We start from the raw sequence: 27757 nt of genomic DNA on the forward strand, positions 1-27757 counted from the left end.
CACACAAGAGATTGTTGTGCAATATTAAAGCACATGGTATTGGGGGTAATGTATTGATGTGGATAGAGAACTGGTTGGCAGACAGGAAGCAGAGAGTCGGGATAAACGGGTCTTTTTCAGAATGACAGGCAGTGATAGTGGGGTGCCGCAGGGCTCAGTGCTGGGACCCCAGCTATTTACAATATACATCAATTATTTAGATGAAGGAATTGAGAGTAATATCTCCAAGTTTGCAGATGACACTAAGCTGGGTGGCGGTGTGAGCTGTGAGGAGGATGTTAAGAGGCTGCAGGATGACTTGGACAGGTTAGGTGAGTGGGCAAATGCATGGCAGATGCAGTATAATGTAGATAAATGTGAGGTTATCCACTTTAATGGCAAAAACATGAAGGCAGAATATTATTTGAATGGCGGCAAATTTGGAAAAGAGGAGGTGCAACGAGACCTGGGTGTCATGGTTTATCAGTCATTGAAAGTTGGCATGCAGGTACAGCAGGCGGTGAAGAAGGCAAATAGCATGTTGGCCTTCATAGCTAGGGGATTTGAGTATAGGAGCAGGGAGGTCTTAGTGCAGTTGTACAGAGCCTTGGTGAGGCCTCAACCTGGAATATTGTGTTCAGTTTTGGTCTCCTAATCTGAGGAAGGATGTTCTTGCTATTGAGGGAGTGCAACGAAAGTTCACCAGACTGATTCCCGGGATGGCAGAACTGACATATGAGAAGAGACTGGATCGACTGGGCCTGTATTCGCTGGAGTTTAGAAGAATGAGAGGGGATCTCATAGAAACATATAAAATTCTGACAGGACTGGACAGTTTAGATGCAGGAAGATTGTTCCCGATGTTGGGGGAGTCCAGAACCAGGGGACACAGTATAAGGATAAGGGGTAAGTCATTTAGGACCAAGATGAGGAGAAACTTCTTCATTCAGAGTTGTTAACCTGTGGAATTCTCTACCGTAGAGCGTTGTTGATGCCAGTTCATTAGATATATTCAAGAGGGAGTTAGATATGGCCCTTACGGCTAAAGGGATCAAGGAGTATGGAGAGAAAGCAGGAAAGGGATACTGAGGTGAATGATCAGCCATGATCTTATTGAATGGTGGTGCAGGCTCGAAGGGCCAAATGGCCTACTCCTGCACCTATTTTCTATGTTTCTGAAACCTGCAGTTAATTTTTGAATGAAATGGATTTCCATACTTACAATAATAACTCAGGATGAAAATCAGAATGAAACTCAGGCACTTCATTGTGGTCTCTTGGAATCTTTCTTACAACTTTTATGTTTCTTTCACAAATCACATTAGAAGAAACCTTTCTGTGATGCCTGTAATAGAATGAGGATAAAATCAAAGATTGTTATTAGCTCTTAATTATCTTGGTGTTTAGAGAAGCGATTTCTCTCTCTCGGAAGCAAGGTTTGCTTCAGACTCTGAACACCCCGGCTACAATGGATTGGTGCGGGGGGCAGGGAGGGGGGAGGAGGGTGGCGGGGACAGTGGGGGTTACTGAGTCATTTTCTTTGCTCAGTTACCATTGGCAGTGTCTGCATACTTGCCCATCAACTCTCAGGTCACTGGCTGGAGTGTGCAGAGTGTGTGCTCCATCCAGTGGAACAATAACATTGAAAAGGGGCATCGGACCCAGATTTGCATATTCAAGTAGTCCTATCTGTTTCGGACAGGGATGCTGTTTGCCTGTAACCCGGCCTGCTTCCAGATTGCTGGGAACCAGAGGTTGATGGAATCGGGTGATAAATAGTGCACTGAAATTTTTGGTCTACCATCACAATGCAGGCAGAATCGCCTCCGTTGAGGAAGAAGAGGTTGAACTTTCCCATGGCATCTTACACCATGCATTGTGAAAGATACCAGATTCCAGACCCAGTTTATGTTGAGTTAGCTGATCTCACCAAGGCCAGAAATGGAATCCTGTGCGAGGGTTTCTATTCCGATTCCTTATTGCTTTCCACTGAGTGTTTGAGAGTGTGTGTTTGTGAAGTGATTGGGTTACACTGCCATAGCCCCCGTAATACTTTCATGATCAAATAGCCCATCTGCAAACACTGGCCAGGTTCACATTTAAATGAAGGTTACTTGGGTAAAGTAGCCATGAGTGCCGAAGGACCTGCAGCCAGCAAATAGCACTGCCCTGATGAGAGCCGAGAGAATATTTAGTCAGGGACACTATGATAGAATTACTGCAATGACATTCCATATAGAGAACTGAATGTTCAGCGATTTTAACACATTGACATTTTATATAAAGTAATAATTCTACAATGACTTATTAAGGTGACATTGTATAAAATCCTTCACGTTGACAGTTTATATACAGTAGTGAATGTAATGATTTCTCACAGACATTTTATATAAGTATTAAATGTACAAAGTCTTAAACTAGTACATTTGTATACAACAATTTTTGTGTGTGATATAACAGTGACATTTAGTATACTGTGCGGAGTGTGTCGTGATTTCACACTGTTACAAATTCGGGTCCACCTTTTTGCGGTTTAGTGGTGTCAGGCACTCCTGTAAGCAGTGTGAGCACCATGTTTTTATTGAGTGTTTTCTCACACTGTCCTATATCAAATCGTACAATAGCGGGACCCAGGACTGCAGCAACTACAAGCCTGCTTGTGACCTAGTCGAGAATTCTACTCTTTCACACGTGTATTCTTTTAAACTCTCTGAAGGCTGACTCGATGAGGCTCCTTTATTCCACAGTACGGTGAACGCACAGAGCAGTAGATATAAACAGATGTCTCCAGTTCAACGTGACATTGGAACAACCATTCACACAAAATGCCGCTAGGTCCTGTCATTTAACTCAGCAGGGGTCATTAGACTACAATCTTGGGAAGATATTTGTTTTGTCTAAAACTTGAGACTGAAGTCAGACTTTTATAACAAAGTTGTGGGTTCAATTCCCATTCCAGGGACTTGAGCACATAATCTAGGTTGACACTCCAGTGCAGTGCTGAAGGAGCGCTGCACTGTCGGAGGTGCTGTCTTTCAGATGAGTGCTGCACTGTCCATTTTGTAATTGTTTGAGGAAAGTGACCTATCACACGTGCAGAATCAAAGTGCCTTTCTGTGTGGCATAATGAAGACCTACAGACAGCGGAAGAAGCAAGGTAGCAAAGGCTCTCTCAGGTGGACGTAAAAGATCACATGGCACTATTTTGAAGAAGAGCAGAGGAGTTATCCCAGCGTCCTGGCCAATATTTATCCCTCAATCAACATCAGTAAAACAGATTATCTGGTCATTATCACATTGCTGTGTGTGGGAGCTTTAAATTAACTGCTGTGTTTCTCATATTACAAAAGTGATTACACATCAAAAAGTACTTTATTGGCTGTAAAGTGCTTTGGGACGTCCAGTGGTCATGAAAGGCACTATATAAATGCAAGTCTTTCTTTTCTTTAAAGGAGTCACCAAAGGCAGTCTGACTACATGGGCAGCAAAAGGCTATGAAAGACAGGATAACAGCAAAGAGAAGAGGGCCTGTCCTATAGAAACATAGAAAATAGGTGCAAGAGTAGGCCATTCGGCCCTTCGAGCCTGCACCGCCATTCAATGAGTTCATGGCTGAACATGCAACTTCAGTACCCCATTCCTGCTTTCTCGCAATACCCTTTCATCCCCCTAGTAGTAAGGACTACATCTAACTCCTTCTTGAATATATTTAGTGAATTGGCCTCAACAACTTTCTGTAGTAGAGAATTCCACAGGTTCACCACTCTCTGGGTGAAGAAATGTCTCCTCATCTCGGTCCTGAATGGCTTACCCCTTATCCTTAGACTGTGACCACTGGTTCTGGACTTCCCCAACATTGGGAACATTCTTCCTGCATCTAACCTGTCCAATCCCGTCAGAATTTTAAACGTTTCTATGAGATCCCCTCTCATTCGTCTGAACGCCAGTGAATACAAGCCCAGTTGATCCAGTCTTTCTTGATATGTCAGTCCCGTCTTCCCGGGAATCAGTCTGGTGAACCTTCGCTGCACTCCCTCAACAGCAAGAATGTCCTTCCTCAAGTTAGGGGACCAGAACTGTACACAATACTCCAGGTGTGACCTCACCAAGGCCCTGTACAACTGTAGTAACACCTCCCTGCCCCTGTACTCAAATCCCATCACTATGAAGGCCAACATGCCATTTGCTTTCTTAACCGCTTGCTGTACCTGCATGCCAACCTTCAATGACTGATGTACTATGACACCCAGGTCTCGTTGCACCTCCCCTTTTCCTAATCTGTCACCATTCAGATAATAGTCTGTCTCTCTGTTTTTACCACCAAAGTGGATAACCTCACATTTATCCACATTATACTTCATCTGCCATGCATTTGCCCACTCACCTAACCTATCCAAGTCACTCTGCAGCCTCATAGCATCCTCCTCGCAGCTCACACTGCCACCCAACTTAGTGTCATCCACAAATTTGGAGATACTACATTTAATCCCCTCGTCTAAATCATTAATGTACAGTGTAAACAGCTGGGGCCCCAGCACAGAACCTTGTGGTACCCCACTAGTCACTGCCTGCCATTATGAAAAGTACCCATTTACTCCTACTCTTTGCTTCCTGTCTGACAACCAGTTCTCAATCCACGTCAGCACACTACCCCAATCCCATGTGCTTTAACTTTGCACATTAATTTCTTGTGTGGGACCTTGTCGAAAGCCTTCTGAAAGTCCAAATATACCACATCAACTGGTTCTCCCTTGTCCACTCTACTGGAAACATCCTCAAAAAATTCCAGAAGATTTGTCAAGCATGATTTCCCTTTCACAAATCCATGCTGACTTGGACCCATCATGTCACCTCTTTCCAAATGCGCTGCTATGACAACCTTAATAATTGATTCCAGCATTTTACCCACTACCGATATAATTCCCTGTTTTCTCTCTCCCTCCTTTTTTAAAAAGTGGGGTTACATTGGCTACCTTCCACTCCATAGGAACTGATCCAGAGTGTATGGAATGTTGGAAAATAACTGTCAATGCATCCGCTATTTCCAAGGCCACCTCCTTAAGTACTCTGGGATGCAGTCCATCAGGCCCTGGGGATTTATCGGCCTTCAGTCCCATCAATTTCCCCAACACAATTTCCTGACTAATAAGGATTTCCCTCAGTTCCTCCTTCTTACTAGACTCTCTGACCCCCTTTATATCCGGAAGGTTGTTTGTGTCATCCTTAGTGAATACCGAACCAAAGTACTTGTTCAATTGGTCTGCCATTTCTTTGTTCCCCGTTATGACTTCACCTGATTCTGACTGCAGGGGACCTACGTTTGTCTTTACTAACCCTTTTCTCTTTACATATCTATAGAAGCTTTTGCAGTCCATTTTAATGTTCCCTGCAAGCTTCCTCTCGTACTCTATTTTCCCTGCCCTAATCAAACCCTTTGTCCTCCTCTGCTGAGTGCAGCTTTGGACACAATGCTGAAGTTATATCACATGTTCTTTATTTTTATATCATTACATAGAAACATAGAAAAAAGGTGCAGGAATAAGCCATTCAGCCCTTCGAGCCTGCACCACCATTCAATATGATCATGGCTAATCATGCAACTTCAGTACCCCATTCCTGCTTTCTCTCCATACCCCTTGATCCCTTCAGCCATAAGGGCCACATCTAACTCCTTAACGAACTGGCCTCAACAACTTTCTGTGGTAGAGAATTCCACAGTTTCACAATTCTCTGAGTGAAGAAGTTTCTTCTAATCTCGGTCCTATATGGCTTACCCCTTATCCTTAGACTGTGACCCCTGGTTCTGGACTTCCCCAACATTGGGAACATTCTTCCTGCATCTAACCTGTCCAATCCTGTCAAAATTTTATATGTTTCTATGAGATGCCCTCTCATTCTTCTAAATTCTAGTGAATATAAGCCTAGTCGATCCAACCTTTCTTCATATGTCAGTCCTGCCATCCCGGGAATCAGTCTGGTGAACCTTCGCTGCACTCCATTAATAGCAAGAATATCCTTCCTCAGATTAGGAGACCAAAACTGCACACAATACTCAAGGTGTGGTCTCACCAAGGCTCTGTACAACTGCAGTAAGACCTCCCTGCTCCTATACTCAAATCCCCTAGCTATGAAAGCCAATATGCCATTTGCCTTCTTTACGGCTTACTGTATCTGCATGCCTACCTTCAATGACTGATGTACCATGGCACCCAGGTCTCGTTGCACCTCCCCTTTTACTAATCTGTCACCATTCAGAAAATAACCTGCCTTCCTGTTTTTGCAACCAAAGTGGATAACCTTACACTTATCCACATTATACTGCATCTGCCATGCATTTGCCCATTCACCTAACCTGTCCAAGTCCCCCTGCAGTCTCCTAGCATCCTCCTCACAGCTCGCACTACCACCCAGCTTAGTGTCATCTGCAAACTTGGAGATATTACATTCAATTCCTTCGTCCAAATCATTAATGTATATTGTAAAGAGAGAGAGAAAGATAGAGAAAGTGAGAGAGAAAGAGAAAGAGAAAGAGAGAGAAAGAGAAAGAGAAAGAGAGAGAGAGGGAAAGAGAGAGAAAAAGAGAGAAAAAAAGAGCATGAGGAAGAGAAAGAGAAAGACAGAGAGAAAGAGAGACAGAGAGAGAGAGAGAAAAAGAGAGAGAGAAAGTGAAAGAAAGAGAGAGAAAGAGAGAAAGAAAGAGAGAGAGAGAAAGAGAGACAAAAAGAGAGAGGGAGAAAGAGAGACAAAAAGAGAGAGAGACAAAGAGAGAGCGAGAGAGAAAGAAAGAGAAAGAGAAAGAGAGAAAGAGATAGAGAGAGAGAAAAAGAGAGAGAGAGAGGGAGAAAGAGAGAGAGAGAAAGTGAAAGAGAGAGAGAGAGAGACAAAGAGAGCGAGAGAGAAAGAGAGAACGAGAGAGAGAGAAAGAGAAAGAGGAAGAGAGAAAGAGATTGATAGAGAGAGACAGAAAGTGAAAGGGAGAAAGAGAGAGAGAGAGAGAAAGAGAGCGTGAGAGGGAGAGAGAGAGAGAGAAAGATAGAGAAAGTGAGAAAGAGAAAGAGAAAGAGAGAAAAAGAGAGAGAGAGAGAGAAAGAGAGAGATTACATGAAAATTGGTGGACTAGATTTTGCAGTGAGCGGCGAATGAACATTAGACTTGCCCATAAACATTCCATGGGGATTTGCATGGCAACTCGCTATCGGCAGGACATCAAAATGTTGCAGCACTCTCTACAGGGTATCTGGGACCTGAGTGTGTCTCCTTAACTAATCACATTGAAGAATCATTCATGACTAGCACAGAGTCTGAAATTAGAGGGGGTGAATTCAATGTTAAATCAGGTACAGAAAGCAAAATAAAGAGAGGGAAAGAAAGATTGGATTAAGAGAGAGAGAAAAAAAAAGAGACAGGAAGGAAAAGTTAAAAAAATATTATTTAAATGAAAAAAATCTCCCAAAACAATTGAAATCTGACTGAACGAGACGCCACACTTGTAAAAATTAATTTTCAATGCCAGAGAAGTTGTTTGGCAGTAATTAAGACTTACCACGCTGTTAAAAGGGTACTTCGACTAAATAGCTCAAACTTTTGGTGGCGTGTTTAGTCCATATCTCTGACACAAGTACAGGAACTTCACGCCACTCAATACATTTGAATGGGGAGCTGTTATGTTTTCGGTACGACCTCACAAACACACAGGCTCTAAGATGGCTGATAACTTCAGGAAGCCGTCATGTGACTTGTTCCCTCTTTATTGTTGTAAACAGCAATGGCTGCAATGCCACAGTAGTCCACTGGGTGGAGCTATGTATATATTACACTTCCTTCCTTAATGAAGAAGTAATTATAACAAACAATCATCATATATAACTTGCATGGTTATACATAACAAAAGATATGGATTTATTTTGCCATATTTATAAATCAAGCTTAACCACTTGTTTTCTGTTTCGAAGAGAATACCTTCACTCACGAACAGAACCTTCCAAACATGGTGTCGAACTTAGACTCATTCAAGGCTGATCCTGAGGAAAGTTTTCTTTCAAGGGATGCCCTTGATTTACATTTGAACTTTCTACAACTTCAGACTGTTTGTCTGCCTGACTCAGACTCAGACTTAAATTCTGACTTTTTCTTGGATTTGTTTCCAGTACATTTGATGTAGGATATGCTACCCGTACTTTACTTGTATCACAAATATCTGATGAGTCAGAAATAATTGAATCATCCCCACCTTCAACTACTTCCATGTCTGTAGGTAAAATATAATCAATGTGAACAAACCTAACCTGTCCATGATCAAACATCTTGACCAAATATGTGCGAGGACCACATATCTTCACCACTCTTCCTGGTAACTACTTTAACCATTTATGTTAAGGTTCTTCACTCTCACCTTCTGATTTAATTTCACACTTCTCTCTTTTACTCTACCTCTATCATGATTCTCTTTCTGTCTTAATTGTTTCTCTTCTATAGACTGTGCCAAGTTTGGTTTTAACAACGAGAATCTGGTTCATGGCTGTCGTTTGGGAAACAACTCTGCTGGTGTTCTACCAGTAGTTGTATGAGGAGTATTATGATACATAATTAGAAAATTAGCCAATTTGTGGTCCAATGACAATATTGTTTCTTTGGATTTGGATCCAACATCTGTTTGATGAGGGTACATTTTACAATTTGTACTGTGCACTCTGCTGCGCCATTTGAAGCAGGGTGATACGGTAGAACCTTGGTATGTTTCACACCATTTTTTGCTCGTGAACTGTGCAAATTCTTCTGAACAAAATTATGGTCCATTATCAGAGGCCAAATGAAGAAAATAATCTTTACAAAATGTCTAATGATTTACTTGTTGTTATTTTCTGCATTGGAAACACCTCGACCCACTTTGAATGGCTATCAATCACAATGAACAATTGTTGTCCTTCTAGTTCAGCAAAATCGATATGTAACCTTTGCCACACCCTGGCTGTAATGGTACTGTGGGTGGTTTCTTGCTTACCGATTGACATGTACACTGACTGACGATGTACTCTATATCTTTATCTAGACCTGGCTACCATAAGTAACTGCTTGCAAAACTCTTGGTCAAACACATTCCCACGTGCTGGCCATGAAGATCTCCTAATAATTTGGACCTGAATTTATTTGGTATAACCTCAAAAGTAGTAATCTCGGGATTGCTACCAGTGCCACATGCTAGTCAGAGTAGGAATCGCAGGATAGAGCAGATGAATATGTGGCTTGAGCAGTGGTGCAGCAGGGAGGGATTCAAATTCCTGGGGCATTGGAACCAGTTCTGGGGGAGGTGGGACCAGTATAAACCGGACGGTCTGCACCTGGGCAGGACCGGAACCAATGTCCTAGGGGAAGTGTTTGCTAGTGCTGTTGGGGAGGAGTTAAAATAATATGGCAGGGGGATGGGAACCTATGCAGGGAGACAGAGGGAGACAAAAAGGAGGCAAAAGCAAAAGACAGAAAGGAGATAAAGAAAAGTGGAGGGCAGAGAAACCCAAGGCAAAGAACAAAAAGGGCCACTGTACAGCAAAATTCTAAAAGGACAAAGGGTGTTAAAAAAACAAGCCTGAAGGCTTTGTGTCTTAATGCAAGGAGTATCCGCAATAAGGTGGATGAATTAACTGTGCAAATAGATGTTAACAAATATGATGTGATTGGGATTACGGAGATGTGGCTCCAGGATGATCAGGGCTGGGAACTCAACATCCAGGGGTATTCAACATTCAGGAAGGATAGAATAAAAGGAAAAGGAGGTGGGGTAGCATTGCTGGTTAAAGAGGAGATTAATGCAATAGTTAGGAAAGACATTAGCTTGGATGATGTGGAATCTATATGGGTAGAGCTGCAGAACACCAAAGGGCAAAAAACGTTAGTGGGAGTTGTGTACAGACCTCCAAACAGTAGTAGTGATGTTGGGGAGGGCATCAAACAGGAAATTAGGGGTGCATGCAATAAAGGTGCAGCAGTTATAATGGGTGACTTTAATATGCACATAGATTGGGCTAGCCAAACTGGAAGCAATACGGTGGAGGAGGATTTCCTGAAGTGCATAAGGGATGGTTTTCTAGACCAATATGTCGAGGAACCAACTAGGGGGGAGGCCATCTTAGACTGGGTGTTGTGTAATGAGAAAGGATTAATTAGCAATCTCATTGTGCGAGGCCCCTTGTGAACATAATATGGTGGAATTCTGCATTAGGATGGAGAATGAAACAGTTAATTCAGAGACCATGGTCCAGAACTTAAAGAAGGGTAACTTTGAAGGTATGAGGCGTGAATTGGCTAAGATAGATTGGCGAATGATACTTAAGGGGTTGACTGTGGATGGGCAATGGCAGACATTTAGAGACCGCATGGATGAATTACAACAATTGTACATTCCTGTCTGGCGTAAAAATAAAAAAGGGAAGGTGGCTCAACCGTGGTTATCTAGGGAAATCAGGGATAGTATTAAAGCCAAGGAAGTGGCATACAAATTGGCCAGAAATAGCAGCGAACCTGGGGACTGGGAGAAATTTAGAACTCAGCAGAGGAGGACAAAGGGTTTGATTAGGGCAGGGAAAATGGAGTACGAGAAGAAGCTTGCAGGGAACATTAAGGCGGATTGCAAAAGTTTCTATAAGTATGTAAAGAGAAAAAGGTTAGTAAAGACAAACGTAGGTTCCCTGCAGTCAGAATCAGGGGAAGTCATAACGGGGAACAAAGAAATGGCAGACCAATTGAACAAGTACTTTGGTTCAGTATTCACTAAGGAGGACACAAACAACCTTCCGGATATAAAAGGGGTCAGAGGGTCTAGTAAGGAAGAGGAACTGAGGGAAATCTTTATTAGTCGGGAAATTGTGTTGGGGAAATTGATGGGATTGAAGGCCGATAAATCCCCAGGGCCTGATGGACTGCATCCCAGAGTACTTAAGGAGGTGGCCTTGGAAATAGCGGATGCATTGACAGTCATTTTCCAACATTCCATTGACTCTGGATCAGTTCCTATCGAGTGGAGGGTAGCCAATGTAATCCCACTTTTTAAAAAAGGAGGGAGAGAGAAAGCAGGGAATTATAGACCGGTCAGCCTGACCTCAGTAGTGGGTAAAATGATGGAATCAATTATTAAGGATGTCATAGCAGCGCATTTGGAAAATGGTGACATGATAGGTCCAAGTCAGCATGGATTTGTGAAAGGGAAATCATGCTTGACAAATCTTCTGGAATTTTTTGAGGATGTTTCCAGTAAAGTGGACAAAGGAGAACCAGTTGATGTGGTATATTTGGACTTTCAGAAGGCTTTCGACAAGGTCCCACACAGGAGATTAATGTGCAAAGTTAGAGCACATGGGATTGGGGGTAGTGTGCTGACGTGGATTGAGAACTGGTTGTCAGACAGGAAGCAAAGAGTAGGAGTAAATGGGTACTTTTCAGAATGGCAGGCAGTGACTAGTGGGGTACCGCAGGGTTCTGTGCTGGGGCCCCAGCTGTTTACATTGTACATTAATGATTTAGACGAGGGGATTAAATGTAGTATCTCCAAATTTGCGGATGACACTAAGTTGGGTGGCAGTGTGAGCTGCGAGGAGGATGCTATGAGGTTGCAGAGTGACTTGGATAGGTTAGGTGAGTGGGCAAATGCGTGGCAGATGAAGTATAATGTGGATAAATGTGAGGTTATCCACTTTGGTGGTAAAAACAGAGAGACAGACTATTATTTGAATGGTGACAGATTAGGAAAAGGGGAGGTGCAACGAGACCTGGGTGTCATGGTACATCAGTCACTGAAGGTTGGCATGCAGGTACAGCAGGCGGTTAAGAAAGCAAATGGCATGTTGGCCTTCATAGCGAGGGGATTTGAGTACAGGGGCAGGGAGGTGTTGCTACAGTTGTACAGGGCCTTGGTGAGGCCACACCTGGAGTATTGTGTACAGTTTTGGTCTCCTAACTTGAGGAAGGACATTCTTGCTATTGAGGGAGTGCAGCGAAGATTCACCAGACTGATTCCCGGGATGGTGGGACTGACCTATCAAGAAAGACTGGATCAACTGGGCTTGTATTCACTGGAGTTCAGAAGAGTGAGAGGGGACCTCATAGAAACGTTTAAAATTCTGACGGGTTTGGACAGGTTGGATGCAGGAAGAATGTTCCCAATGTTGGGGAAGTCCAGAACCAGGGGTCACAGTCTAAGGATAAGGGGTAAGCCATTTAGGACCGAGATGAGGAGAAACTTCTTCACCCAGAGAGTGGTGAACCTGTGGAATTCTCTACCACAGAAAGTAGTTGAGGCCAATTCACTAAATATATTCAAAAGGGAGTTAGATGAAGTCCTTACTACTCGGGGGATCAAGGGGTATGGCGAGAAAGCAGGAAGGGGGTACTGAAGTTTCATGTTCAGCCATGAACTCATTGAATGGCGATGCAGGCTAGAAGGGCTGAATGGCCTGCTCCTGCACCTATTTTCTATGTTTTCTATAATCACTCTTGTACCCCACATGATACAATCTTTATCGACTGATAATTCATTCCTTCGAATGAAGAATGGATGAATATCTTTGTCTGTTATCTGGTTTGGCCAGCCAGTTGCGATGTAATCATATACCTTTGACATAACTGGGTCACGATTGGTTGCTCTACCAATCACTGTCACTGGCAGTTCATCAATGTATGAAAAATAGAACACTTCTTCCCTATTGGGTGTAACTTGTGATGGGGAAGGCAATCTCGTGATAGCACCAGCATTACTGTGATCAGCTGATCGTATATAATCAATATCATAAGTATATGCTGACAAAATTAAAGCCCATCTCTGCATTCAGGCTGCAGCTAATATTGGAACTGGGGTCTTTGGATGGAGGATTGCTGTCAGGGGCTTATGGTCTGTAACGATGGTAAACTTACGACCATACAAGTATTTGTGGAACTTCTTAACCCCAAAAATTAATGCCAAAGCTTCCCTTTCGATTTGCGCATAATTACGCTCACTGGCACTGAGAGTGCGTGAAGCAAAAGCAATTGGTCTCTCTTCCCCACTATATAGTACATGAGAGATCACTGCCCCAATTCCATACAGAGAGGCATCACATGCTAGCTTGATCTCCTTAGATACATCATTGTGAACTAACATGGTGCTCTCTACCAATTTGCTTTTACACTCCTTGAATGCTGTGTCGCATTCGTCTGACTACTTCCAATGGACCTGTTTTTTCAATAGTTCATTCAGTGGATGTAACACTGTAGCTAAATTTGGTAGGAACTTCCTATAATAGTTCAAAAGACCCAAAAATGATCGAAGTTCAGTGACATTCTTGGGAGTGGGTGATTTCTGATTGCATCCAGCTTTCCCTTGGTTAGATGTAAACCATCTTTGTCTATTCTGTACCCTAAATACTCCACTGAGTTTTGAAAAAACTCACACTTGCGAGCAGTCACTCGTACTCTGTGCTTCTCTAGCCATTTGAGGTCTTCATTCAATATTTTATTAAGAATTTGTCTATTTGGTGCTGAAATTAGTATGTCATCTAAATAACATACTACCCCTTCAATACCTTGCAAAATCTGGTTCATCACCCCTTGGAATATGGCAGGGGGATGGAAGACGCTCCAAATGGTAGTCTATTAAATTGATATAGGCCTAGATGAGTATTTATAGTCAAGCATGACTTGGACTCCTCAGCTAGTTCAAGTTGTAAGTAGGCATTCGTAAGATCCAACTTTGAGAAGATCTGACCACCTGACAGTGTTGGGAACAAATCTCCTACATTAGGCAATGTATTGGGAAGATTACCCTCGAGAACCTGGTTTACGGTTACTTTATAATCACCACACAATCCTACCTGACCATCGGACTTAGGTACAACAACAATGGGTGTAAGCAATTACATAGATCTATCTTAGAGATAATGTTCTCAGTCTCTAGTCTTTTTGAGATCTTGCTCAACTTTCTCCTTGAGCGCATATGGTACGGAACGTGGCTTGTAGTAAACTGGCCTAGCGTCCTTCTGTATCTTTACACTCACCTTGAAGCCTTGGATCTAACTGCCTGTTTCGCAGAACACCTTTGGATACTTCTTGATGACATCATCCTTTGAGGCAAATCTCGTTTCAACATGAAAAATCTCACTCCAATCCAGCTTCAGTGATCCTAACAATTTCTCCCTAGTAAGGCAGGCTTCTCTCCTGCCACTCCTAAGAGAGGCAAGGTCTGAAATTGATCCTTGTATTTCACCGAGACGACCTACCACAGGAATGTTCTCTCCCGAGTAGCCTAGCAGCTCTATCTTGGATTTCTGTGTCATGTATGTACATTCTGTTTGTAGTCACCAGATGGCGTCATTGTTGGAGGCCACTGAGCAGCAGGCACATGGTGCTGCTCAGGTATAAAAGACCAGCCATTTTGAGAGTCAGATACTTTGGGCCTACAGACATCCTTACCAACGGATTCATCACAGACCCAATTCACATCCGGACCGGGGTCAAGCAGGGCTGCGTCATTGCCCCAACCCTCTTCTCAATCTTCCTCGCTGCCATGCTCACAGGTTGATAAGTACCCCGCTGGAGTGGAACTAAACTACAGAACCAGTGGGAAGCTGTTCAATCTTCGCCGTCTCCAGGCCAGGTCCAAGACCACTCCAACCTCTGTCGTCGAGCTACAGTACACGGACGACGTTTGTGTCTGTGCACACTCAGAGGCTGAACTCCAGGACATAGTCGACATATTTACCGAGGCGTATGAAAGCATGGGCCTTACGCTAAACATTAGTAAGACAAAGGTCCTCCACCAGCCTGTCCTCGCCGCACAGCACTGCCCCCCAGACATCAAGATCCATGACGTGGCCCTGGACAACATGGACCACTTCCCCTATCTCAGGAGCCTCCTGTCAACAAGAGCAGGCATTGACGACAAGACCCAACACCACCTCCAGTGCACCAGTGCAGCCTTCGGCCGCCTGAGGAAGAGTGCGTTTGAAGATCAGGCCCTCAAATCTGCCACCAAGCTCATGGTCTACAGGGCCATAGTAATACCCGCCCTCCTGTATGGCTCAGAGACGTGGACCATGTACAATAGACACCTCAAGTCACTGGAGAAATACCACCAGCAATGTCTCCGCAAGATCCTGCAAATCCCCTGGGAGAACAGACACACAAACATTAGCGTCCTCGTCCAGGCCAACGTCCCCCGCATTGAAGCACTGACCACACTTGATCAGCTCTGCTGGGCAGGCCACATAGTTCACATGCCAGACATGAGACTCTCAAAGCAAGCGTTCTACTCGGAACTCGTCCATAGCAAACGAGCCCAAGGCGGGCAGAGGAAATAATACAAGGACACCCTCAAAGCCTCCCTGATAAAGTGCGACATCCCCACTGACACCTGGGAGTCCTTGGCCATAGACCGCCCTAAGTGGAGGAAGTGCATTCGGGAGGGCGCTGAGCACCTTGAGTATCATCGCTGAGAGCATGCAGAAATCAAGCGCAGGCATCGGAAGGAGCTTGCAGCAAACCAGGCTCCCTGCCCACCCTTTCCCTCAAAGACTATCTGTCCCACCTGTGACAGAAACTCTGGTTCTCGATTTGGACTGTACAGCCACCTAAGAACTCATGCTAAGAGTGGAAGCAAGTCTTCCTTGATTCCGAGGGACTGCCTATGATGATGAAATAAAGTAGATCCGAGGTTGTACCTTGCTTAGTTAAACAGTACTCAATTTGAACCTTTATTGCATACATAACATTCTCCAACGGGAAATCACGCAATTTGTTGAGGTACAGCGATTCCGGTACTACACTCAAGGATGTACCAGTGTCGATTTCCATGGGTAGCTTGATTCCTGCAACATCTACGTGGATGATGATACTTTTCGAATCACTGTTAGATATCCTCGTGCTCCTGATGATGTTTAGCTCTAAAACCTCCTCGTCCTGTTGTTTTTCTTCTATGCGATGTAGTCTCTAGGGATTTCTGCTTATAGCTTTGAAAGTCGGTTTACTCTTCAGGCGACATGCCTTCGCAGTTTTCCTGCAGAAGAAACACTCTGCCTTCACATATGGACAACTTTGAGCAATGTGTTGTCCCAGGCACCGATAGCAGGACTTCAATGCTCTGTTACCATTGCCATTTGCTGAGACCTTGGGGCCCAACTGCCTTTTACTTTTAACCTGCAGGCGATTCACCTCGGTTGTCTGACGAATGGAAATGGTGCAAAATTCTCGGGAATATTGGTCGGCCATGTCCATTGACATAGCTGTCTGACAAGCTAAATCAAAAGTCAAGTTAGAAGTTGTCAATAACTTTCTTTTGATCGCATCATTTTTCATCCCACAAACAAAGCAGTCATGCAGTGCTCGGTCCTGAAAGTTTCCAAAATTACAGTGAATAGATAGCTTCTTTAATGCTACAATGTACTCACTGATACTTTCATCGGTTAACTGATCTTGTATTCTGAAACGATAACTTTCAGTAATTTCCAGGGGCTCAGGAACGTGGTGCCAATTTGCTTGTGATGTGTCCTTTGGCCTGACAGGCACAAGCATAAGGGTTTCATATATCTTGGGCCCTGCTTCAGTTAAGAAAATAGTCCATTTTCTTTCCAACACCAGCCAGTTATGGTTTTCATCATTGTGAACTTTGATGATACTATTTGTGGTGAAAAATATTTCTAGCCGCTCCACATAGGTTCCAAAACTTTCACGGTCACGAAACTCCCCCAAACGTCCTATTATTCCCATGGGCACGGCCATCTGGACTCTGGCAGTTCAGCCAAGTGTGCTTGTAATTTACCTTGGGTTTTTAGCTGTTAATCAAAACAGAGAAGCTCTCAAATTCTCTGATGTCATCCACCAACAAAAATTTCAGCTAGGTTATCTGATTATCCCATTCTCCGTCGCCAATGTTATGTTTTCGGTACAACCTCACAAACACACTAAGGGCTGTAAGTTGGCTGATAACATCAGGAAGCTATCATGTGACTTGTTCTCTCTTTATTGTTGTAAACAGCAATGGCTGCAATGCCACAGTAGTTCACTGGGTGAAACTATATATATTACAGGAGCCAGACATGGAGATGCCCTTTCCCCGCAGCTTACAGAGAAGCGCCACATCTCAGACAGCAACTTCCGGATTTTCGTGTTTAACTGTGCATCTCCACTTGCTATTGCTATCCATTTAGCGCTGAAATAACGGTGAGCGCCATTTGCCTCACCCAGATTTTAACAGCAAAATCACGGCTAACCTGCAGTAGCAGGGCATCTAACGGGGTCTACCAGTAGTTAGACTTGCTCTTGCACATTTAGGTTTTTTAATTTTTTGCGTGGCGAGTTGCTGAAAGTGTGAGCTGATGACAGCACATCGAGGGAAATGGGCCTGGAGTTTCCGTTAGGTTGCACTGCACTGGTTTTTCGCGCAATTTGCCTAAAATTGGTCAAACCAGTGCAAAAGATCTATTAAGTTACAGCGCCAATTACATCCAGTACCAATTGAGTTTCCGCGATCTTTTATACTAGTTTAGATGTCATCACACGAGAAGATGGTCTCACCCACAACTGACCACGGCCTTCAGTTCAAAATATCCACCGTGACTAATCGTAGCCATATGTGGGCCTTCAAAGAGGCTCTTAAATAGGCATGATTTAAAAGCTTTTCATTATTATCTTTTTATTAATTTACTAGAAACTGACTACTGTACACCAATGTAACTAGTACATGGTTCTCTCCAGTGTTTTAGTCATTTAGATATTTAAAAACAGGTGGTGGACTAGACACTGTGATAAACCCATTATCAGCTGTTTTAATAAAACTGCGGCAGGTTACCACTCTTAAATATATCAAGGAATATTTTGTAATGCAATTTTTTTGTTAATGCTATGTTGAAGGATTGAGAAATAAAGGGCCCAAGTTTCCACAGGATAAAAAACGGGCGCCCCTCCAAGCTGGGGGCCCGTTTTTCGCGCCTAAAACGGCGCCAGAAAAAAAATGCGCTATTCTCGAGCGCTTTGCAGCTCCTTGTCTGTTTGGCGCGGCGCCCAGGGGGGCGGAGCCTACACTCGCGCCGATTTTGTAAGTGGGAGGGGGCGGGTACTATTTAAATTAGTTTTTTTCCTGCCGGCAACGCTGCGCGTGCGCATTGGAACTTTCGCGCATGCTCAGTGTGAAAAAAAACATTGGCACTCGGCCATTTTTGTAGTTCTTTGTAGCTGTTTAATTTTTGAACATTTTTTAATAAAACCACATTGCCATCAGCACATCAGCACTGAGGCTACCCTTCTCACTGTCTCCTCCCCCCCCTCCCTTCCACGGCAACAAACGGTGGTTTCCTCCCCCTCCCTCCCCTCCCCTCCACGGCAACAAGCCGCTGTCTCCTTCCCCCTCCCTCCCCTCCACGGCAACAAGCCGCTGTCTCCTTCCCCTCCCTCCCCTCCGCGGCAACAAGCCGCTGTCTCCTTCCCCTCCCTCCCCTGTGCGGCAACAAGCCGCTGTCTCCTTCCCCTCCCTCCCCTGTGCGGCAACAAACGGCGGTTTCCTTCAAACGATGGCTGAAGCACTTTCACACAGGTAGGAAGATGGTTTATTTAATCTTTTCTTTGCTTATAAATGTTTATTCAGGTTGGATTTATTTGTATAATATTTGTTGAAGTATAAATAAGGATTGATTGTAGAATTTAATGAGTTCCCTTCCCCCCCTACCTCGTTCTGGACGCCTAATTTGTAACCTGCGCCTGATTTTTTAATGTGTAGAACAGGTTTTTTCAGTTCTACAAAAATCTTCACTTGCTCCATTCTACTTTAGTTTGGAGTACGTTTTCACTGTGGAAACTTTGAAATCAGGCGTCAGTGGCCGGACACGCCCCCTTTTGAAGAAAAAATTCTGTTCTAAAGTAGAACTGTTCTACCTCACTAGAACTGCAGAAAAAAAAATGTGGAGAATTGCGATTTCTAAGATAGTCCGTTCTCCACCAGCTGCTCCTAAAAATCAGGCGCAAATCATGTAGAAACTTGGGCCCAAAGAGTGGAAGGACTGAGAAGGAAGTGTTAATTAGAGTGGGTGAATTCAATGTCAAATCAGGTACAGAAGGAGAAATAAAGAGAGGGAAAGAAAGATTGGATTAAGAGAGAGAGAGAAAAAAGAGACAAAGGAAAAGTTTTTAAAAAAATTTAATTTTTAGCATCTCCAAGAACAATTAAGACCTGAAGGAATGAGACTCCACACTTGTAATAATTAATTTTCAGTGCAGAAAGGTTATTTGGCAGTGTTTAGTTCATGTCTACCACGAAACAACAACAAAAACAACTTGTATTTATATAGTGCCTTTAATGTAGTAAATCGTCCAAGACACTTCACAGGAGTATTATAAGCCTGCGAGCACCATCGGAGCAGGCCGGGGAGCGGACGGAGCAGGCTGGGGAGACATACCACTCCAGGAAGGAGCACGCGCTGGAGCAGGAAAGCAACTGCAGTGAAAAGTGACATCATCAAGGCCCAGGTCAGTGATTGGAGCTTGGGCAGGTACAGCAGGAGCAGCGAGGTCGGGCCGAAGGAGCGTTGAGAGATTGTAGACGGACGTGATCGGAGCCCAGGAGAGGCATGAGTTCGGGGCCCAGAAGAGGCGAGGGCCCAGGGGCAGCATGGGCCAGCCCACACTGCGATATGTGTGCTCACTAGGTCCATGCAGCAGAGCTGGTCTCCAGTTGTCTTGGTTAATCCTTGCTACTGGACCAAGACCTAGCTCTGTCAAGCCCATGTGGTGGCTGGTGTGCAACGGTCCCCAAACATTAAAAAAAAATCCAAGCACAGGCATCTTCCACCCTTCAAGATTTAGTTCGGATCTGGAATTTTAGGTCCATCATTGAAACACCTGTGAACTTTTTGACATGGAAGCAAGTCATCCTCGATTCGAGGGACTGACTTTGATGATGATGATAAGGCAAACAAGTTAACACTGAGCCACATAAGGAGATATGAGGGCAGATGACCAAAAGCTTGGTCAAAGAGGTAGGTTTTAAGGAGAGTCTTAAAGGAGGAAAGAGAGGTAGAGAGGCAGAGAGGTTTAGGCAGGGAGTTCCAGAGCTTGGGGCCTAGGTAGGTGAAGGCACGGCCACCAATGGTCGAGCGATTATAATCAGGAATGCTCAAGAGGGCAGAATTAGAGGAGCGCAGATATCTCGGAGGAGGGGTAGGGGTTGTGGGGTTGGAGGAGATTACAGAAAATGGGAATACAGCAACTACACGCCATTTCAACGGTGAGGCAGATGGCAAAATGCCCTTTTTGTAAGGGGCCTAACTCAGACATCAACTTTTAGATATTCACATTTAAGCGCATATCTGCCCCTCGCCTGAAGGTGCTGTACCACTTACACATAAATAATGATGGGCGCCATTAGCCTCACTGTTATTTTGACAGGAAAATCTGGCCCATTTATGTTACATTGTCTAAAAGATGTTGGTTCAGATGCCCCATATTTATCTGCCAGCCCTGATAACCTATCAACCCCATGAGACCTCACTTTTACCATATATTACAGCAAGATCCCCTGTGGTAGCATAGTCTGAAATCCTGAAACTTGATGCATGTATTGCCTAAACAATAATAAATGTGCAGTGTTTTCACATTTTAATAATTTATATACAATAATGTAGGGGCAGTGATTTCACAAGTTTACAAGTTGTATACCCGACATGAGACTCCCAAAGCAAGCGCTCTACTCGCAACTCCTACACAGCAAGCAAGCCCCAGGTGGGCAGAGGAAAGGTTTCAAGGACACCCTGAAAGCCGACTTGATAAAGTGCAACATCCCCACTGGCACCTGGAAATCCCTGGCCCAAGACTGCCCTAAGTGGAGGGTGAGCATCCAGGAGGGTGCTGAGCTCTTCGAGTCTCATCGCCGAGAGCATGCAGAAACCAAGCGCACACAGCGGAAGGAACCACCCCTTCCTCCAACGACTATCTGTCCCACCTGTGACAGAGACTGTAATTCCCGTATTGGACTGTTCAGTCACCTAAGAACTCATTTTTAGAGTGGAAGCAAGTCTTCCGCGATTTCGAGGGACTGCCTATGATGATGATGGTTACAAGTTGTATCTAATAATAAATATATAGTAATTTACCATTTTAAGTTTTTATATATAGCAACAAATGAGCACAATCATAACATACACACAAAAATAATATGCATGCAGTGATTTTATAGTGACAGTTGATATACAGTATTAAATGTCCAGTTAATCCACACTGTTGCAGTTTATATTTGTATATACCAATAAAAGGGCAGTGCATTCAGACAGTGACGGTTTATATATAGCATTGAATGTGCAGTGATCACAGTAACGGTTTATTTATGGTATTGCAGGGGTCCAGATTTAATACAGTAATAGATTATATACAATGGATTATGATTACACAAAGTGAGTTTATATGAAAGAATGTGCTATGAATCAACACAGTAATAATTTATAAAGAATAATTAATACGCAGTAATTTCACACAGTCATCTATGGGCAATGATAACACTCATTGATATTTTATATATTGAAAAGTATGTACGATGATTTCATGCAGCGACAGTATGTAGGACAATAGAAGTTCACAGCACTGGAGGTGGCCATTTGGCCCATTGTGTCTGTGCCAACTCTCTGCTGGAGCAATCCCAAACTAATCCCACTAAATAGTGTGCTTCCCATGGCCCAGTACCTTTCACTGCTTCCAATATTTATTTAACAGATGCAATGGCTATTGCCTCAACCACTCGCTGTGGCAAAATATTCCATGTTCCAACAACCTTCTGTGCAAGGCATTTGACCTGACTCCTCTCCTTACTACCTTAGTGATAATTTTAAATTGATCATCCCATGTCACTGACTCCCCAATCAGAGGAAATTGACATTTCCCATTTGCTCGATGAGAAGTCTTCTTCATTTTAAAAAACCTCTATTAAATCTCCTCTTGACCTTCCCTGCTCCAGTGGAAATAGTCCCAAGATTTCTCATCTCTCCTCATAACTATTGTTTCCCATCCCTGGAGAATCTACATTGTATGCTTTCTATGGTTTTAATCTTGTTTCTATAATGGAGTTCCCAAAACTGTACTCAGTAGTCTAACTGTAGCCTAACCAATATTTTGTATGCATTTATTATTACCACTTTACTGCTGAAGGTTGCAATTCTATTTATAAAACTCAATTACATTGAACTTTTTAATGGGTTTACCTACCTGTACTAACCCTTCCTTGGCTTTCCATTTAATGTATACACCCATTCCTTGTGCACATTGCCCTTACCCCTATGGTACACCATTTCGAACCCTTCTACAACCCAAGCAACATTCATTTACCCTAACTCTTTCTTTCCAAACCAACTTTCTATGTATGTTGCTACATTTCCTCTGATATAATCTGCTTGAATTTTTCCAACAAGCCTCTTGTGAGAAACCTTATTAAATGCCTTCTGAAATAAACATACATACAGCATCTACTGCATTCCATTTTATTTAATTGGTCACTTCTTTAAAAAAATCTATTGCAAATGTCACAGATAACTTACCTTTAACAAATCCATACAGTCTGTCCTTAATTAACCCATGTATTTCTAAATGCTCATTATTTTTATCTCGAATTATGAATTATTAGAATTTGCTCGCAATTGAAGTTAGTTTAACTGGTCTATTGTTATCCGGTTTAACCTTCTCTTCCTTTTCGAACAGACATGTTACAGCAGCAACTCCCCAGTCCCACAGCACAATTTGTATATTTAACAAGGATTGAAAATTGCTCCATGTCTTTCTCTAGTACATCAACATTCTCACATCCACCATTGTGTGTGAAGACTGATGTACTGGCCTATAACTTGCTGTCAAAATAACAGTGAGGTTCATAGTGCTCACTGTTATTTATGTGCTAATGACACTGCAGTGTTAGGCGAGGGGCAGATGAGCGATTAAATGCAGAAAGCAAAATATACTGTCCGAGTTGTGCTGCTCTGCTGTCAGCTTCATGAAAAAGGCATATTGCTGTCTGCCTCACCATTGAAATGCATTGAACGGTGTGATGTTGCTGTATTTGCGTGGTAGATACGAACTAAACTCGCCACAGAAAGTTAGAGTTGATCTGAAGTGATGCAAGGAGCCATTTAATTAAGCTTGAATTATCTAACCTAGAAGCCTAGAAACTGGAACCTTTAGCACCGGCAGTCAAGGCCAGTTTTGAAGAAAGAATGGTGGCTGCCTTGCAACCGTCCACGTCTGGTGCGGAATGCAGCGGCCGCCATATTGGACAGGTCGGCAGCACTGCTGTTGCTTGCGCTCACCACAAATGTTTTAATAACCAGGAGCATGACATCAATCGGTGTGCAACGGTGAATTGACATATGTTCAATGATTTTGGATATCGCCTCTCCTCTTACCGCCCTTTCCAAAGCGCGCCCGTGTTTGCAGCCACTGACAGTATGTAGAGCTGGAGATCTACGCCAAAGTCTTCAATAGCTCTGCACAGTAGGTCCAGTCCAGTGAGATGGCTCATGGTGATGTGTTTTTGAAACACATCAGCAGATTGAATGCCTGCTCTATAGATGTTACATGCTAACACGCAACCGGAGCAGGTCAGTGAGTTCTGGCACGCAATGTGTACAGAACAGCATATGGTTACAAACAGTCTGAGGGACTGGTACTGCATCTAAAGGCCTGGTCCATTACTGTCACTTGAAGTTGTGTCAGTATACTGGAAATGAAATGATATTTGGGCTTTGTAAATGTTTACAGTTATTGTTCCAAAAGTCCATATTGACTATGCATCCTGCTCCTCTGAAGCAAGGTGTGTGCTTATTACATTGTCAGTGAAAGGAGACCAACTGACTTTTTCTTCTTTCTGAAGGAATTTGTACATCTGCATTTACTCGTATCGATCTTCAGGTGATCAGAGTATCCAATAAACTTTTCACATCACTTGGTCTATTCAGGGAGGAAACATGGATCACTTACGCTGGTTCTGACATCCAATATTGCAAACAAATCTCCTCATTCCAGTACACCATTGGCCTTTCAAAATGCTTATCTGGGCACTTTCTAGAGAGATATACTCCTAAAACGACTTGCAGTGAAAAGTCTCTGTAGTAACAAACTTTATTCACTATGTTTGTGTTTTGAAAAAATAGGCTGCTTTTATTTGTATTCTAGGGAGTAGAATCAGAAATATTGGTTGCATTCTTTAAAATATGACAGATTAGTGTATTTTAACGCTTTCACTTATCTTGCATACGCTCTCGGTCAACCGAGAAACATAACCAGAAACATAACAGTTCATTTAAGGAATCACAATCTCCTGAGAATGACGCAAGCTCTTTTAGACCCAATCTTCCACCACCTCATGCCAGCTGTGGCTCAGTGGGTAGCGTGCTCGTCTCTGAGTCAGAAGGTTGTGGATTCAAGTCCCACTCCAGGGACTCGAGCACATCAATCCAGGTTGACACTCCAGTGCAGTACTGAGGAAGTGCTGCACTGTTGGAGGTGCCGTCTTTCGGATGAGACATTAAGCCGAGTATTTCCCAGTGTCCTGGCCAATATTTATCCCTCAATCAACATCACTAAAACAGATTATCTGGTCATTATCACATTGTTGTTTGTGGGAGCTCGCTGTGTGCAAATTAACTGCTGTGTTTCCCAGATTACACTGTGACTACACTTCAAAAAGTACTTCATTGGCTGTAAAGCACTTTGGTACGTCCAGTGGTCGTGAAAGGTGCTATATAAATGCAAGTCTTTCTTGCTGATTTTACAGCTGGAAAGAACGCGTTGCATGGTAGCTTCTGCACTGCGCTCATTTAAATCAGTAGACAGCACCAAAATACCGCTGCTGTCTGCACTCGATTTGCAGGCGGCCGTTAACCTTGGCCTGTGGTGGCACCACACGTTTTCGGACTTGATCGAATTTCTAGGCCAGATTCTTTTAATGATGTGATAATTGTTAATTACTGCCAATCAACCTCTGGCACTGAAAATTAACTGTTACAAGTGTGGAGTCTCATTCCCGCAGGTTTTAATTGTTGTTGGAGATTTTTTAAACGTGAAATTTAAAATTATAATGGTTTTTTTTACATGTCATTTCTGTCCAATTTCTCTCTCTCTCAAACCAACTTTTCTTTCTCTCTTCATTTCTGCTTCTGTACCTGATTTGACATTGAATTCACCCACTCTAATCCACCCTCCTTCTCAGTTCTTCCGCTGTTTATTTCTCAATCGTTTCATCTGATTACTTAAAGAGATACACAGTTGCTTGTCCTGTTCACTCGGTCCCAGATGCCTTATAGAAGGCATCACACTTTTTCCAGCTCCCACTCCCAGCAAATTGCGGTGCAATCTATCATGGAGATTAAACAGTCAGTGTCTAACTGACGGTTGCCATTGTCTGTTGCCCTGCCTCAGCAAATTCACGGCCATTATATTTATTTAATATCACTGTCATATATCTATCCTCCATAACTAGAATCATCTCTTCATCTCTAAAATATTATAACCTTTTCTTCATTATTCTTTTATTATTTGCTTCTAAAAGCCCTTACTATTTCCTTTTCGCGTCTTTTAAGTTTCTCACCACTTTCCTGACGGCCCTCGTGTTATTATGTGACTGAAATAATTTTTTTACGGTTGCATTTAGACCCCGCTGCTAAATTTTCTTCGATGTCTCTGTGTGCCCCTCCGATCACGGTTTTAAAATGTTACTATAATGATTCCAGTGACCTTTCACCCTGCAAGATTTGTTCAGCTGTTTTTTTCTTCTTTATTTCACTTTTTTAATTTGTTTGTTAATTCACTTATAGTTTTGCTTGTTTAGTCTGAGATTAATGATTCTGAGTATGAATTCGTCCTGCATGTGCAGCATTATTTCTTTAAAGGTGATCTATTGCATTGAATGATATAGCACGGAAGGAGGCCATTCAGCCCATCGTGCCTCTGACATCCTTTACTAAAGTGTAAAAGTCCACTTAGTTGTTCCCTAATTTCTTGGAATTTGGGCTTTTAATATGTTGTTTATACACAACTCCTAATTTTTGGTATTTCTGAATCTTAGATCATGGTGAGCTTGATTATTCTGTGATTGCTGTCCCAAATAGGTGCTACAATTGCTGTTCCCTGTTGTTAATACATTTTAATAAATGTCTACCTTGCCTGAAATAACAACTTTGCCAATTCAACTTGCTGATTTTGGGGCAAAATTCTTTTGGAATAACAAAGCAAATTTTAAACTCTTGCAGGATGAGGAGATGCATCTTTCAACTGCTGCATAGATTAGAAGCTGGGTAAGACTGCAAACTGCACATGCTCAGAATGGACAACTGGTGTGGTGAAAATGTGCAGTCATTGCTTAGGTTTTTGAAAGAGACTGAGGCCTTGAAGTAAAGAACTTTAATTACAATATTAAAAGATTTAAAATACAACTAAATTTGTAAATTTAATCCTGCCATTGCAAAATATGTAATTTTTTTGATCTGTTATTTTGGCCAATTTTCAGTTAGTGATAAAAATGGCAGATAGAATTGGTTCATCAATAAATATTGATGGTTACAATTTTGATATGTTCCTTTGCAGCTTTTTCACTTTGAATGTTGACATACAATATTGAGACAGTTGCAAGAGTTGGACAGGATGGAAGTATGTGCATATTCAAGAGTTTTAATAATGTGTAGAATTCATAGATTTACATAGAATTTGCAGCGCAAATGCTGACCATTCGGCCTAACTGGTCCATGCCAGTATTTATGCTCCACGTGAGTCTCCTCCTTTCTTCATCTAAGCCCATCAACATAATCTTCCATTCCTTTTGCCCTCATGTGTATCCAGCCTCCCCTTAAATGCATCTATGCTTTTTGCTTCAACTATTCCCTGTGATAGTGAGTTTCACATTCTAAACACTCTATGAGTAAAGAAGTTTCTCCTAAATTCCCTATTGGATTTATTGGTGACTATCTTATATTTATGGCCTCTAGTTCCGGCCTCACCCACAAGTGGAAGCATCTTCTCTACGTCTACCCTATCAAATCCTTTCATAATCTTAATGACCTCTAGCAGGTCATCTCACCAGTCCACTCTTTTCTAGTGAAAAGAGCCCCAGCCTGCTCAATATTTCCTGATGGATATAACCTTTTAATTCTGGTATCATTCTAGCATATCTTTCTCGCACCCTCTCTAGTGCCTCTAAATTCTTTTTGTAATATGGAGACCAGGACTATGCAAAGTACTCGAGTATGGTCTAACCAAGGTTCTATGTAAGCTTAACAAAATGTCTCTGCTTTTCAATTCTGCTCGAAATAAACCTCAGTGCTTGGTTCATTTTTTATGGCCTTGTTAAGCTGCGTTGCCACTTTTACTGATTGTGCATCTGTATCCCTAGATTCTGTTGCCCCACTACCCCATTTAGACTTCTATTTTCCAAGCAGATGGCCTCCTTATTCTTCCTACCAAAATGTCACACTTACACACCCATTCTGCAAGTTTATTAATATCTTCCTATATTTTGTTGCAGTCCTTCTCTGTATTAACTATATCCCAAATTTGGTGTCTTCCACAAATTTTGAAATTCTGCACCTCATTCCCAAATCATTTATAGAATGGTAAGGACAGAAAGCAGAGAAATAGGATTCACTTGGAGAAAAAGAAAAATGGGACTCTGTAAAATCAGCTCCCAGTTGGGGATTAAGCATGCAAGATGGTCCAAATAGCCCATTTGCTGTAAAATTCTAATTCTAACTCACAGAAATCTTATCCTAGCTTGACGATGCAATGGTTGCAATTGTTTCCGAGA

The 27757-nt window shown here is 42.7% G+C and overlaps 1 protein-coding gene across 1 annotated transcript in view; it reads right to left on the bottom strand.

Annotated features, from left to right (window-relative positions):
* The window catches only part of LOC139260097 (uncharacterized), a gene marked incomplete at its 3' end in the record, with an annotated part of 64855 nt that overhangs the window by 30454 nt on the left and 6644 nt on the right, over positions 1 to 27757 (bottom strand). The window contains exon 2 of the mRNA XM_070876251.1: positions 1202 to 1324. Coding sequence (XP_070732352.1) covers positions 1202 to 1324 — 123 coding nt within the window. The remainder of the gene's footprint in view (positions 1 to 1201; positions 1325 to 27757) is intronic.

This window comes from Pristiophorus japonicus, chromosome 3, assembly GCF_044704955.1.
Source record: "Pristiophorus japonicus isolate sPriJap1 chromosome 3, sPriJap1.hap1, whole genome shotgun sequence".
Taxonomy (NCBI): domain Eukaryota; kingdom Metazoa; phylum Chordata; class Chondrichthyes; family Pristiophoridae; genus Pristiophorus; species Pristiophorus japonicus.